This window comes from Solanum lycopersicum, chromosome 6 (genome assembly GCF_036512215.1).
Source record: "Solanum lycopersicum chromosome 6, SLM_r2.1".
Classification (NCBI taxonomy): domain Eukaryota; kingdom Viridiplantae; phylum Streptophyta; class Magnoliopsida; order Solanales; family Solanaceae; genus Solanum; species Solanum lycopersicum.
In genome coordinates this window covers 51194102-51205975 of record NC_090805.1, presented here as the reverse complement: position 1 = coordinate 51205975, position 11874 = coordinate 51194102, and the positions used below count along the sequence as shown (strand labels likewise).

At 32.4% G+C, this 11874-nt stretch overlaps 2 protein-coding genes and 1 long non-coding RNA gene across 3 annotated transcripts; 2 read left to right on the top strand and 1 right to left on the bottom strand.

Moving 5' to 3' along the window:
* Positions 1-338: 338 nt before the first annotated feature.
* Positions 339-1334, top strand: LOC101263425 (uncharacterized). The gene is made up of 2 exons (XR_003247073.2): positions 339-504; positions 787-1334. It is a non-coding gene; the product is annotated as an uncharacterized lncRNA (long non-coding RNA).
* A 1610-nt stretch (positions 1335-2944) lies between these two features.
* LOC101249560 (RPM1-interacting protein 4) lies at positions 2945-5406 on the top strand. The gene is made up of 4 exons (XM_004242362.5): positions 2945-3297; positions 4089-4622; positions 4784-4972; positions 5134-5406. The coding sequence occupies exons 1-4, from the start codon at positions 3292-3294 to the stop codon at positions 5155-5157; spliced, it is 753 nt and encodes a 250-aa protein (XP_004242410.1). The 5' UTR covers positions 2945-3291; the 3' UTR covers positions 5158-5406.
* An 894-nt stretch (positions 5407-6300) lies between these two features.
* LOC101249278 (oleoyl-acyl carrier protein thioesterase, chloroplastic) lies at positions 6301-10989 on the bottom strand. The gene is made up of 7 exons (XM_004242360.5): positions 10344-10989; positions 9667-9800; positions 9460-9573; positions 8834-8929; positions 7363-7450; positions 7220-7288; positions 6301-6894 (listed from the first exon to the last, which is right to left on the bottom strand). The coding sequence occupies exons 1-7, from the start codon at positions 10677-10679 to the stop codon at positions 6622-6624; spliced, it is 1110 nt and encodes a 369-aa protein (XP_004242408.1). The 5' UTR covers positions 10680-10989; the 3' UTR covers positions 6301-6621.
* Positions 10990-11874: the final 885 nt, after the last annotated feature.

Genomic DNA, 11874 nt, shown 5'->3' with positions numbered 1-11874 from the left:
ATCATGATGAAATAGACTTTGAATTTATAGGGACTCAAGGAAAATTACAGACAAATATATTTGCTAATGATATGGGTGGTAGAGAACAAGTTTTTCAACTTCCATTTGATCCTTCTCAGGATTTTCATACTTATCAAATTCTTTATACTCCACAAAGAATAGTGTAAGTAATTATAATTTACTTCTTATGTTTGACATATTTTAGTATCTTAATTAGCTTTATTAATTTACGGTTATTTGTTGACTTTTATAAAAAAAAAATGTGTGTTATTTTTTCATATACATACATAGATATAAAAGCCAGCTATTTATCCTAAAATAAGCCTCCACAGATAAGTGGTTCTATAATTATTAAATTCTGAGATAGTACTGATCCATCAATATTTAGATTTTCATTCCTCCTTTCATCTAATATAGTATCTTTCAAATCGATATTCAGTAGATTTGCACACCTACTCAATAAAGTGTTAGACCATTAGACGAACCTCATCCCATACCAATAAAGTAGGAGGGAGAATCTTCTTTTTGTTCCTTTATTTTTATTTTTATTTTTTTTGTTTGATTGATTCATGTATGTTTTTATTTCATAAAAAAGTTGACAATAAATCGATTCATCTAACCAACAACTTGCGATAGAGATACCTAGTGGAAAGTTGGTCCAATTCTCCTTGAAAAGCAATAAATATTGCATTCTAGTGTTTCTTGAATTCTGTTATTAGAATTTCTGACTGTACAACTGTTTGATTGAAAACCGTACATGTACTAATTTGTGTTTGATTTTTATAGGTTTTTTGTGGACAACATACCAATAAGGACATTTGAGAACAACACAAATAGAGGTATCAACTATCCAACAAAATCACTATGGTCAGAAGCAAGCCTATGGATTTCAGATGCTGTGGGTTGGGCTGGATCTGTTGAATGGGGCTATGCACCATTTATAGTTAGTTTTCAAGACTTCAACATTTCTGGTTGCCCTGCTGGTAGTGATTGCTTGCCATCCACAGATTTTAGCCCATGGACTAGGCACAAATTAGCCTCAAGAAGCTTGAATCTTATGAGGAATTTCAGAAAAAAATATATGACTTATGATTATTGTAGCTCTGAGGAAAATAAAAATAGGTACCCAGAATGTGCTTAATTAGTTTATTTATTATAAATATATATCATATGTATTTCTATTTTTTAGTAGATATAAATGAAAATCCACAAAAAGCATTACTATGCATAATTAACAGAGGTATAACAATAATATTAGATACAAATTGTGTTTTTACTAGAAAATTTGTTGAATATGTTTAAATGCTTAATTGTAATTCAGTAATTAAAATGATCAATGGGTTCGATGATGAATTCAAATCATTTAACTTTAAATCTCTATAGCAAATTAAACTGTATTGATTATATTTTTTAAAAATATTTACTCTGACAATATATTATTTAGTTTTTTTTAATAAATAGATTAATTAATCAATCAAATATGAAAAGAAATTAAAAATACTTGTATTTTTAATTTATATGAGAAGAAAAGGCACCAATTCACTAAATGGAAATTTGCAAATATTTAATGGATAATAATTAGTATAGATTATTAGTCAACTTGGGTTAGATGGTGGCTCACACAAACATAAATATATATATATTTTTTTCTTTTGGAATATTAATGGTTGAACAAAAAAGTCAAACAGAGATGTTCATGACTCAGCCTTACCAAATTGATCCCCCTTTTTTTTTTTTTATCTTTAAAATATTTAGATTTAATATGTTAAAAATTTAAAATTTGATTAATTTAAATTCGAGTTAAATAAATTCACTATCCTTAGTAGCCACCTACAATTGTGGCAACGTGTCACTATATAAATTCGATATAATATCATTTCTATATACATATAAATTTCAAAACACTTTAATACAAAAAGAGAAAAAATTAAAATTTTGAGTGTGACATTTTTGTACTTTTTCGAAAATAAGTTTCCTAGTTATTAAAAGATTTACTAATTTTGAATGGTCCAACTTGGTGTGCTATGAACCTGTGCTTTCATTTTCAATTCTCTTTTTCAAATTTATAACGAGTAATCCAAAAAACGAGTAAGTTATACAATTTTATCTGAACTAAAATAATTAGTTGTCACAGTTCGAATTACAAAATTAATACGTGTTTAAATCATATAGTAATATTTTTTTTGTAATTTTCTTTTAATTTGACTACTGACAATTGACTTTTTAGTAGGCAACAGTACAATAACGAGAAAAATATAATTTGAAAATGATTGCATTATGTGTTGAATTATATATTACTCCTACATATTTCTCTATTTTTTTAAATTTATTTATTTATTTTTTTAATGAAAGTTGATTATAAAATGAAAATTGAGTATTCACTAATAAAATAATTTTAACACAACAAACTAAATAAATCAAAAATAAATAAATGAATTTCAGCCTAACTAATTGATACTCCCTCTCACGCAATTTACGTGACTTTCTTTCATTTTCAATCCGTCCCAAAAAATAACATTTTTATATATTAAGTAACAATTTAGTTATAAAATATCTATTATATCCACATAACTTTATATCGTTTATTTTGGATCAAAAATTTTAAAGAAAAAATAAATAAATATATCCCGAACTATCGTAGTTGGTGCGCAGATATCTTTCGTCATACTTTTGAGACATTGGTGCTTCTGTCGTTCAAATCTAGAACATATATATTTTTTATAATAAAGGACAAACACATGTCATAATTTAACCACTTACCCGACATCGAATTGATGAATAAGATTGCATCATGTCCCCATTTAGTCTTTCGTTAAAGTGAAGATCATATACGTTTTAATTTTTGAATGACTGAAACACCAATATCCTTAATAATGACAAAGATAACCCGTATACCATATACAATAATTAAAATATATATTTATAATATATATAAGTAAAAGTTTAACAGTGTTGTTGTAGAGGGAGGTGGAGCTAAGCAAGTGGAGCAAAAAATGGCGGAAAAAACTTACTATAAGTAAAGTGGAATGGGTAAAATTGAAGAGGGAAGAATGAAAGAAGACTTGAAAACATAACAGGGTGTAAGAGGCGAATAGTCAACCAATACGTGCTCAGACACAGTCAATCCTTTGAAAATTCTCATCATTTATATATATAATCTCTTCAACGCTTCTTCCTCTGCACTTTCTTCTTCTTCGTCTTCTCTCTTTTTTCGTTTCTCTTGCAAAAAAAAAACAACAAACGTTTTTGCTCGAGGAACTGTTATCTATTTTTTGTTAGCGGAGAACATCAATGGCTGTAAGTTTTCTTCAATCATTACTTTTCCCCCTTTTTTCGTTTATCCAGAATTGCTCTGAGATATGTGGTTTGAGGGTTAATTACTTGAATTTAAGTACGTTTGTGTTTATGAACATGAGTAGCTTTTGCTTAGAGTCTGTATTTATTTTCGTAAATTCAGTACTAATACGAGCTTTGAATTCTGTGAAAAGTTCAGATCTGTAAACTTCAAATATTGAAGTCACAGTAGCTTAATTGGTTGATTATTTAAACTCTCGCTTTATCTGTCTGAAGGCTCATCTCTCTCTTCTTTTTTTTTTTTAAAAAAGAAATTGAAATGCTAGTTTCACCTCTGTAAAGTGATTTGGTCTTCTTAGAAATTCAAATGCTAGTAGAAAAGAAATAGTAGAGAATCATTAGTTCAAAAGAAACTAATCATGAAAGAATTAAGAAGATCTTAAACGGGCAACATTAGTGATGATTTATATAGTTGACCGGGAGGTGAGATACTATAAGTATATGGGTTTTCTGTATTTATGTCAAGTTAATATTATGATATTTATGGATTTGTTAATAAATATATAGAGTGGTGAAAAAAGCTTCTAGGTTTATGTGAACTTATAAGTTATAACCAACCCTAATATATTTGGATTGATTTTGGTTTTTGTATTGTTTTGTATATCTGGATCTATTTCAAAGTATTTAGCTCAGATTCAATTATAGATTTCTGAGTATTTTTTCTTTGAAAATGGACTTCTGTGGTACCAAACACACATCCGGTTTGTTGAATTTTCTTTTAATTGCTACTGCAGCGTGCAAATGTGCCAAAGTTTGGAAATTGGGGAAATGAAGACAACACTCCTTATACTGTCGTTTTTGAGAATGCAAGGAAAAACCGTGGCGGGAAGATGATAAATCCGAATGACCCTCAGGAGAATCCGGACATGTTTCCCAATGTTGCTCCTTCCTCCAGGCCTAAAACTCCTCCTACAGAGGAACCAATGGGGATGGAAACAGCTAGGCAAACAAACAAGCGTCGTGTGAGTAAAGAAGATGGTGATTTCCGTGCTAGTTCTCCAGCCCGCAATGAGCCAACTACTCATCAACGTCATGGTGGAGGTCGTGGATCAAATTCTGGTCGACCTTCTAGACAAAGTGGAGGGTCTGATCACAGCATTGCGAAATCACCACTTCACCCCAATTCCCAGGCGAAGATATCTGGACGTGTGGCTGCATCTCCTGTTTGGGAAGGGAAGAATTTATATGACAGTAGTCATGGTACTCCTGGAAGATCATTCGAAAGTTCTCATGCTACTCCTGGAAGGCACCAAATGAAGCAAGAAAGTGTATGTTTCTTCCTATTCTATTTCACATTGCATAATATAGAAGATTAGATATTCAACTTGTGATAGCATGCCTTTATTTTTTGTTCAGTTCATTTTTCATATCATTGAGTTTGAGTCTAGGTTGATATTGAATTTGACGTGACTTGTTCATCTTCTAACAGCCTGATAGAGGAACTGTAGTTCCAAAGTTTGGCGGATGGGATGACAATGATCCTCAGGATGCAGAAAATTACACTGAGGTTTTTAACAAGGTGCGAGAGCAAAGGCACGTAGATACTGGAAATATGCCAGCTGCAGGTGTTAGAACATCTTACAGCACACAAAGGCAACAGCGAAATGAAAAGCAGAAGGTATTGATTCGTGTGACATCCTCATCTAAAAGTATGAAAGAACACACGTTTTAGTTTCTTAATCATATTATGTCTCAATACACGTACTCACATTTTTGCCTTATTCTTTTTCACGGGTCTTATATCACCGTTTTTCTTATCCATTTCTCTGTATTCTGCAGAGCTGCTGCTTTCCTTTGTGGTGAAAATGAGGACCTTGTTTTTCTGGTGATCTGAAGCTATATTGGATGTGTAAATAGATCAACATACTATGGCGCAACGCCAATCGTTTCTATGTTAAGAGGCTTCTTATAGCAATATGTTTGGGCTAGTGATTTCTTGTATTTTTGTTATGCTTTCTGCTGAAATTTGCAATTGTATCGTCTACTTATTGTTTTATTAATCATGTACTGTTTGTTCTTAAATCAAATTGATTTGTGTTACTGGTTTTGTAATGGAACTTGGTTAAATCTCTAGCTTAGCAAAAATGATAACATGTTATAATAAGAAAAATAGTGCAAAATCTACGAGAAAGTACAAGTACAATATATAGTACGATAGTTAAACTGTAGTAAACAACAAACTATGATAAATATCACAAGCAAAAAACTACTATAATATGGTTAGTACAACAACAAACATGACGACATTCCATTACCTACTATCAAAAGCAAAAAACTACTATCCTGAAAAGTTGAGATCAAGCCATGCCATTTTCAGAGAATCAAAGATAACTGCACCTGCAGAATCTGATTCCGTGACTGACCCCTCCATCTTTTTTCATTTTGAATTTCAAAATAAAAATTCCTAGTTTTACTACTATTATAAATTCTACCATTTGGAACAAGGTTTTGGAAGCCTCCAAAAACTATTGTTCACTCTCTTCTTTAATTTCTTATCACCTCCTGTCTTGCGTTTTTGAATCTCTGAAATTATTGTCTTACATATCATTTTCATCTCAAATTTGGTCAATGTTCATGCTCAAACATTTAGATGATTTGATACTACTTACTGTTTCTTTTGAAACAAAAAGATAAGATTCTTAAGTACCCAAAAAGTCCGAGGACCTTTAGTACTGTACTCTACCCCGAACCAGCAGCCTTCACGCCATGTCTCTCAAAGTGCTCCAAGTCGCTCAGCACAATGATCCTATCCCCTTCTTGGTTCGAGTCTCTTCTGCCAAAGCTTTACTTTCCTCATCCTTGATATACTTCACTTGATCCAAGTGGAAGGGCCTTTCACTCTCTCACCTGTACAGTTTCTTTCTTATCTCCATCTTTATCCCTTAAGACGTTATTAGAGCATATATACAGATATATCTTCAATAAACAGTTATTTTGACAACTAACTTTGAGATTTAAAAGGTTATATAAATAGCAAACAAGCAGGAGATACATGTCATAAATTATATGATACAAATAATCTGTTCCCATACTAGCACACTATTTTCCTCATCCTGTTTATTTGCGTAACTAAAACATTAGTACAAATCAATGAAGCCTCATCTCAACCATCTATCCAGAGCTCTAGGAAAAAGAAAGAACGGAAGCAATAAAGACTACAGAAAGACAAGAAAAGAGACAGACACGAAAAGTTGGAAAACAAAGTAACAAAAGGGAGCTCCTCCACCGAGTACTTAGGCTACAATGAACAATAGAACACATTGAATCTTATGTCCTAGCAGACTTCTTTCTCCATTCAGTTCGACACCTATTTATTTCAAGTCCATCGCTTGATAATCTCAACAAATGCAAGAAGCTCTTGTTTACATCCTTTGGAGCAGTAGCAGATCCATTAGACCCGTGACTCTCTAAGGCATCAGCATCCTCAATAGGCTCAACGCTTGTAAGGGAATCGACAACATCATCATGCTGACATTCACGCCTATAATCTATAGTAATTGTTTCCAGTTCATGTGTATCAATGATTTCTTGAGGAATACTCTGCCAGCAGAAAAGTTTTTTGGTTAACAAAATAGAGAATTTAGTCCATAGATGTAAAACATAAGACTTCCCTTGTTTTAGAAGTTACTTCTAAATACTAATGACTTCCCCATGCCTAGTCTAACTATCTATAACAATGAAGAGCAACAAAATTTCTATGAGCAAGACAACAAGGACCCTAAAAAATCTCTGCACATGTTAAATTTACAATGGTAACAGAAGAAAAGAAGTGTCAGTGGGGAGAACATAAAAGATGAATTATTGCATCATATGTATAGTTGGCCACGTCCAATTATTCATCTACAGAGAGGAAACATATACAAACCTCAAGAACCCATCCAATGTAAGTGACATTGTTTACGTGCTGATTCATGTCCAGATCAGCTCTTCGTGGCTGCCAACAAAACGAGTATCCTGAGTGCTTGAAAAAGAATGTCATTGAACTCAGGATTTTAAAATGATACCTACCACCATTCCTAGCTTCGAATACTCAGCGGGATCTTCAAGTTTTGCTATTTTCTTTAGGCTGCCATTATTCTCCTCAGGAAAAGCTAACCTGGAATTGTGAACAGTCAAACAAGAACAGAGTGCCACTTTTCAATAACATTACTGCCAATAAAATACAACACTCAAACTTACATGTGCCGAAATCATGGTCAGTGACATTGCAGATGATATGAAATAGCACGTTACACATAACACAATTGTGGTTGGTGCTGTTATGAAGTATATAAACTTTAAAATATGTTTGGTTGAAGGAGGGGAGGGGTAGTTTTTCTTTTTGCTTCTCCAAAGTGTAGTACTTCTCAGATCCCTAAGTTTCCTCCTTTCAGTCTAATTACAGAATGGTGGCAAATCTCTCAGGAAATCCCTGTACCCTCAAGTTATTTGGGAAACGTAGAAGTTCAAGACTGATTTCGTCCCTTTGTCTAATTTCTCTCTCACTAGCCACCCTCACTCTACTTGATTTAAACATAGTGAGTAAATAGAAGAGGAAGTCAGAATGACTTGGCGTATTACTTCAATGAAATATAAAAATGCAAAATTGACCATTGGAGTTGACTTGATAGAGAAGACACCACATATGATTGCCTGACAGTCTAACTAAAGTGAATATACGTCTGGGAAACAAGCTTGCACCAGAGTAGAAAGAAACTGGATAATAGACAGATTGGTTTAGTTCTTTTTCTAATTCTATTTTCTTTTTGCAAAACCATGTGTATGCGCAGGCACATCCTTTGATTTGGTTTTGAAGAATTGGTTATGCATATGTTGGAAAAATTGTTCTTTAGAAACAACCCTTTGTTTTCCAGAAAAGCAGAACAAATGGTTTCAAGGTCTAATGTAAATTATGATAGTTAGAAGGATAAGTTTCCATTGATGATCCTTTTAATAATGGTATAGGAATCTTTTGAACAAAAAACAAAGATGTTTTTCCCAAATAAAATGTAAATTGGATTAATGTAACGGGCGAAATATTTCCCGTTCCTTGCCAGAAAGATATGTGACCATGAAAGAGGGATTAAGTGGACCAAAGTACACTAAAGCTGGAATGCTCTTTTATCATGCACGTGGATTACTTGGCCAATTACCTTAGGGCTATAGGCCTCGAACCATCTAAGATACAAAAACACGTCAAATACCAAGAAATAGATGTAATAATTAAGAATCTGTAATGTCTATGATTCAAACCATTTATGTTAGATATATGTGTAACTTATGATAGTATTTAACAGCTACATTTTCATTTACCAGCACCAAGAATCATGTACCCATTAACACCATTCAAAACCGTTGTATGATAATTTCAAGAGTTCAATGAACAGTTTCCTTATTTACAGTTATAGTTTACAAGAATACTTTACCCCACTTAGGAAATTATAAGTTCCAGGAAAGGGAAGGGAAAGAAAAAAAATGAAAAAGAGGAACCTAAGTTAACCTCAGTTCTTTTGGAAAATAGAGCTCCAGCTCATCACGAACTTCATCAGTGACCTTTTGAAGCCGTCTTGTGTCCTGGTTCATCATGAGCCACTTGCTGCAATCAGATATCATAACATCCTAATTTAATTTTTGTAGAATAACTCGAGAAGCAATATAGGAAAAAGAAAGGATTTACAGATTGTTAGACGGTGGTATCTGTGACCTTGATACTCGAGAAAACCATTAACACTGCCAAATTACAGACTTCTTCACAAAGTAATTATATTGACTCGGGTTGATTTAGAAGCAAAACACCCCATGGATGTAATTTAAGCTTTATGCAGTAACTTACAAAAGGAATTCATTTGTTCCAAAAGCTGCCTTTGCAGGAAATGTATTTAATAACCAAGTGGGCATAAAAACTACTACACCACACTTGTGTAAAAGATAAGCAATTCACAGAAAAATAATATGTATCAACTATGTTAAGTATTTGCAACAAATATACTTAAGCCTGGAATACTGCATGCCTAGAAGTATACATGTCCACTTGGAGATGTGCATTAAACAGGATATTATCACTTCTAGTGCTATCTATATTCTTTCTATGAGGTTTATTATTGAGTATAAACTTAAATTCTGCACCTGGTTGCTCTTCCAATGACTTCACCAGTAGCGCAGTCTTTGAGAATCCAATCGCGTCTAGTCCCAATCCTGCCTTCACTTTGGCACCAAGTCTCTATTTCAACAACATCACTCCTGTTCCATACCACACACAACATTAACCATGGGTACAACAGCCTTGCAGAATAAACCATTATAGTGAACACTTGCAAGGTATAAAAGGATTACCAAGCAGGGTACTTATAGATCTCAATGTACATGCGAGCAGTAACCCATATAAGATGTAATTTTCTCATGCTATGGGTAGTTGCAAATCCATCCGTTGAAAATCCAACACTTTGAGCATGGTTGCATCCAACCTCCTACATCACAGAGTTGGGATACATTTATGCCCATATAATCATACATAAACCAAATGAGTATAGTCCCTCGTTTAAATTTGTTTATCTTATTTTCCTTTTTGGTCCCTTTCAAAAAGAATGACTCTCCTTTTTTGGAGACTCTTTAATTTCACTTTTCTACAAGACCACAACATTCAAAAATCTTATTTACTATAAGAGAGCACTGACATAGCAAGCAAAAAAATTTATACCTCCACCATTCCAGCTCGAAGAGAAGTACCAAAATAAGATGAAGAAAGATATGCATTGACAAATCAAGAACTTATATTCAGGGAAAGAGTTGATTAACACGAAAGAATCAATCTTTTCATAAAGTTGAACCTGCAACAGATTGGCGATACTTTCGAGAAACAGACATGCATTGACAAATCAAGAGTTCATATTCAATGATACAGTTGAGTAACACAAAAAAAACCCAAAGGCGATGATTTCGAGAAATAGACATGCATTGACAAATCAAGAGCTAATATTCAGTAACACAAAAATAAAAACCATAAATCAGACCTGCAAGAGATTGGCGATAGTTTCAACAGTTACAGTTTTGTTAATCCCAACCTCATAGCACCTAACAATAAACTTCTCCTTATACGACATTCCATCCTCCGACATAGTCCCCAATCTCAATCGATCCGCAAGACTTGGCTCATACGCCATCTGCTTAGTCTTAGTCGTCTCATTAGTAGCTACCGCCAGCACCGGACCAGACCTTGCCCCAACCGAACAAGATGAAACAAACGATTTTCTACACCCAATTGAAACTGAATTGAAAAATCTCTTGTAACACTCATTATGATCTCCAATGGCAACATTGCCAGCTTGAAACGTCCCTCTACACAACATTGTTTGATCCCAAATCAATAAATCAACTCTATTTCTGAGATTTTTTGGGTTTTTTCTTAAGAGTATACAGAGTTTGAATTTTTTTTATAATTTTTTTTTTGTCGATGGGATCTAGGTGAAGGTTTGAGGCTCTCAAAGAAGTTTAGAGTGAGGCGAGAGGGATAAGCGCATTTACACAGAAATTAATGTTGCCATTTGTTTCCTGCCAATTGTTACCTACCCGACCCGATTTTGTTACAGAACCATTAAATTTTTTTTATTCCAAGTTTTGTAGGACTCTATAAATACGAATTTATATTTATTAAACTTCGTAAAACAACATTTTATTTGTTATTAAAAATAGATAAAAAACACGAACTTGAACAATAAAAATAAAACACGCTCCTTCAGTCTAATTTCTATTTATCTGAGTTACTTCTTCAAGAATAGAACTGTCCACATCAAGCTAATACCTAATACATGCATAATAACGTTTAAATTGATAGTTTATTTTACTTAATCATAATTAATTAATATATATTTTTTACTTAATTAAATCACATAATAATGGAAATTGCATTTAGTTTCGTGTATATATCCTGTGCGGGTAAGTTTCTTCCCTCCTTCAATTTTTCAAATTAATTAAACTGTTGAGGTGTTTCACATTCTTTAAGAAAATAAGATTAAAACATAAATTAGACATAACTATAAATTATTGTCAAATTTAAGCTTAAAATAACTAAATGTTAATTAATAACTAATTTAAATATAATTAATGAAGAGTAAAATTGAAAGAACGTACTAAAAATAGTCTTGAAAATTGAACAATTAAGTTAATTTGTAAAATGAAAAAAATCTCAATAATTAAATTAATTTGAAATGAAAAGAGTACTTTATTTGTGTTGCTAATACTCCCTCCGTCCCATTTTATAAATAGTTGAATCAAAATACTTATTATTTTATATAGTTTATGCATAAATTATCATATTTTACATATTATATCCTTTATAGAGTAGTTAATTAATCTTGAAAATATATTCATCATTCATTTGTTATAAAATTGGCTTAAGAAAATATTAAACAAGGATAAAAAGATAAAATTACATCACTTCATAATATGCAAATGCAAAGTAACATATAAAATGAGACAGATTTAAATTGATTATTCATAAAGAATAGTAGTAAAAACAAAGAAGCTCAACATTAATGTCCTCAA

Bases quoted from the DNA above. Each gene is read 5' to 3' on its own strand.
- LOC101249278 (XM_004242360.5), bottom strand. From the start codon at position 10,679: ATGTTGTGTAGAGGGACGTTTCAAGCTGGCAATGTTGCCATTGGAGAT. The intron at 9,574-9,666 runs GTAATCCTTTTA...GGTATGGAACAG, and splicing joins ATCTATAAGTACCCTGCTTG to GAGTGATGTTGTTGAAATAG. The intron at 7,451-8,833 runs GTTAACTTAGGT...TCACAATTCCAG, and splicing joins TATTTTCCAAAAGAACTGAG to GTTAGCTTTTCCTGAGGAGA.
- LOC101249560 (XM_004242362.5), top strand. The intron at 4,623-4,783 runs GTATGTTTCTTC...ATCTTCTAACAG, and splicing joins ACCAAATGAAGCAAGAAAGT to CCTGATAGAGGAACTGTAGT. The intron at 4,973-5,133 runs GTATTGATTCGT...TGTATTCTGCAG, and splicing joins AGCGAAATGAAAAGCAGAAG to AGCTGCTGCTTTCCTTTGTG.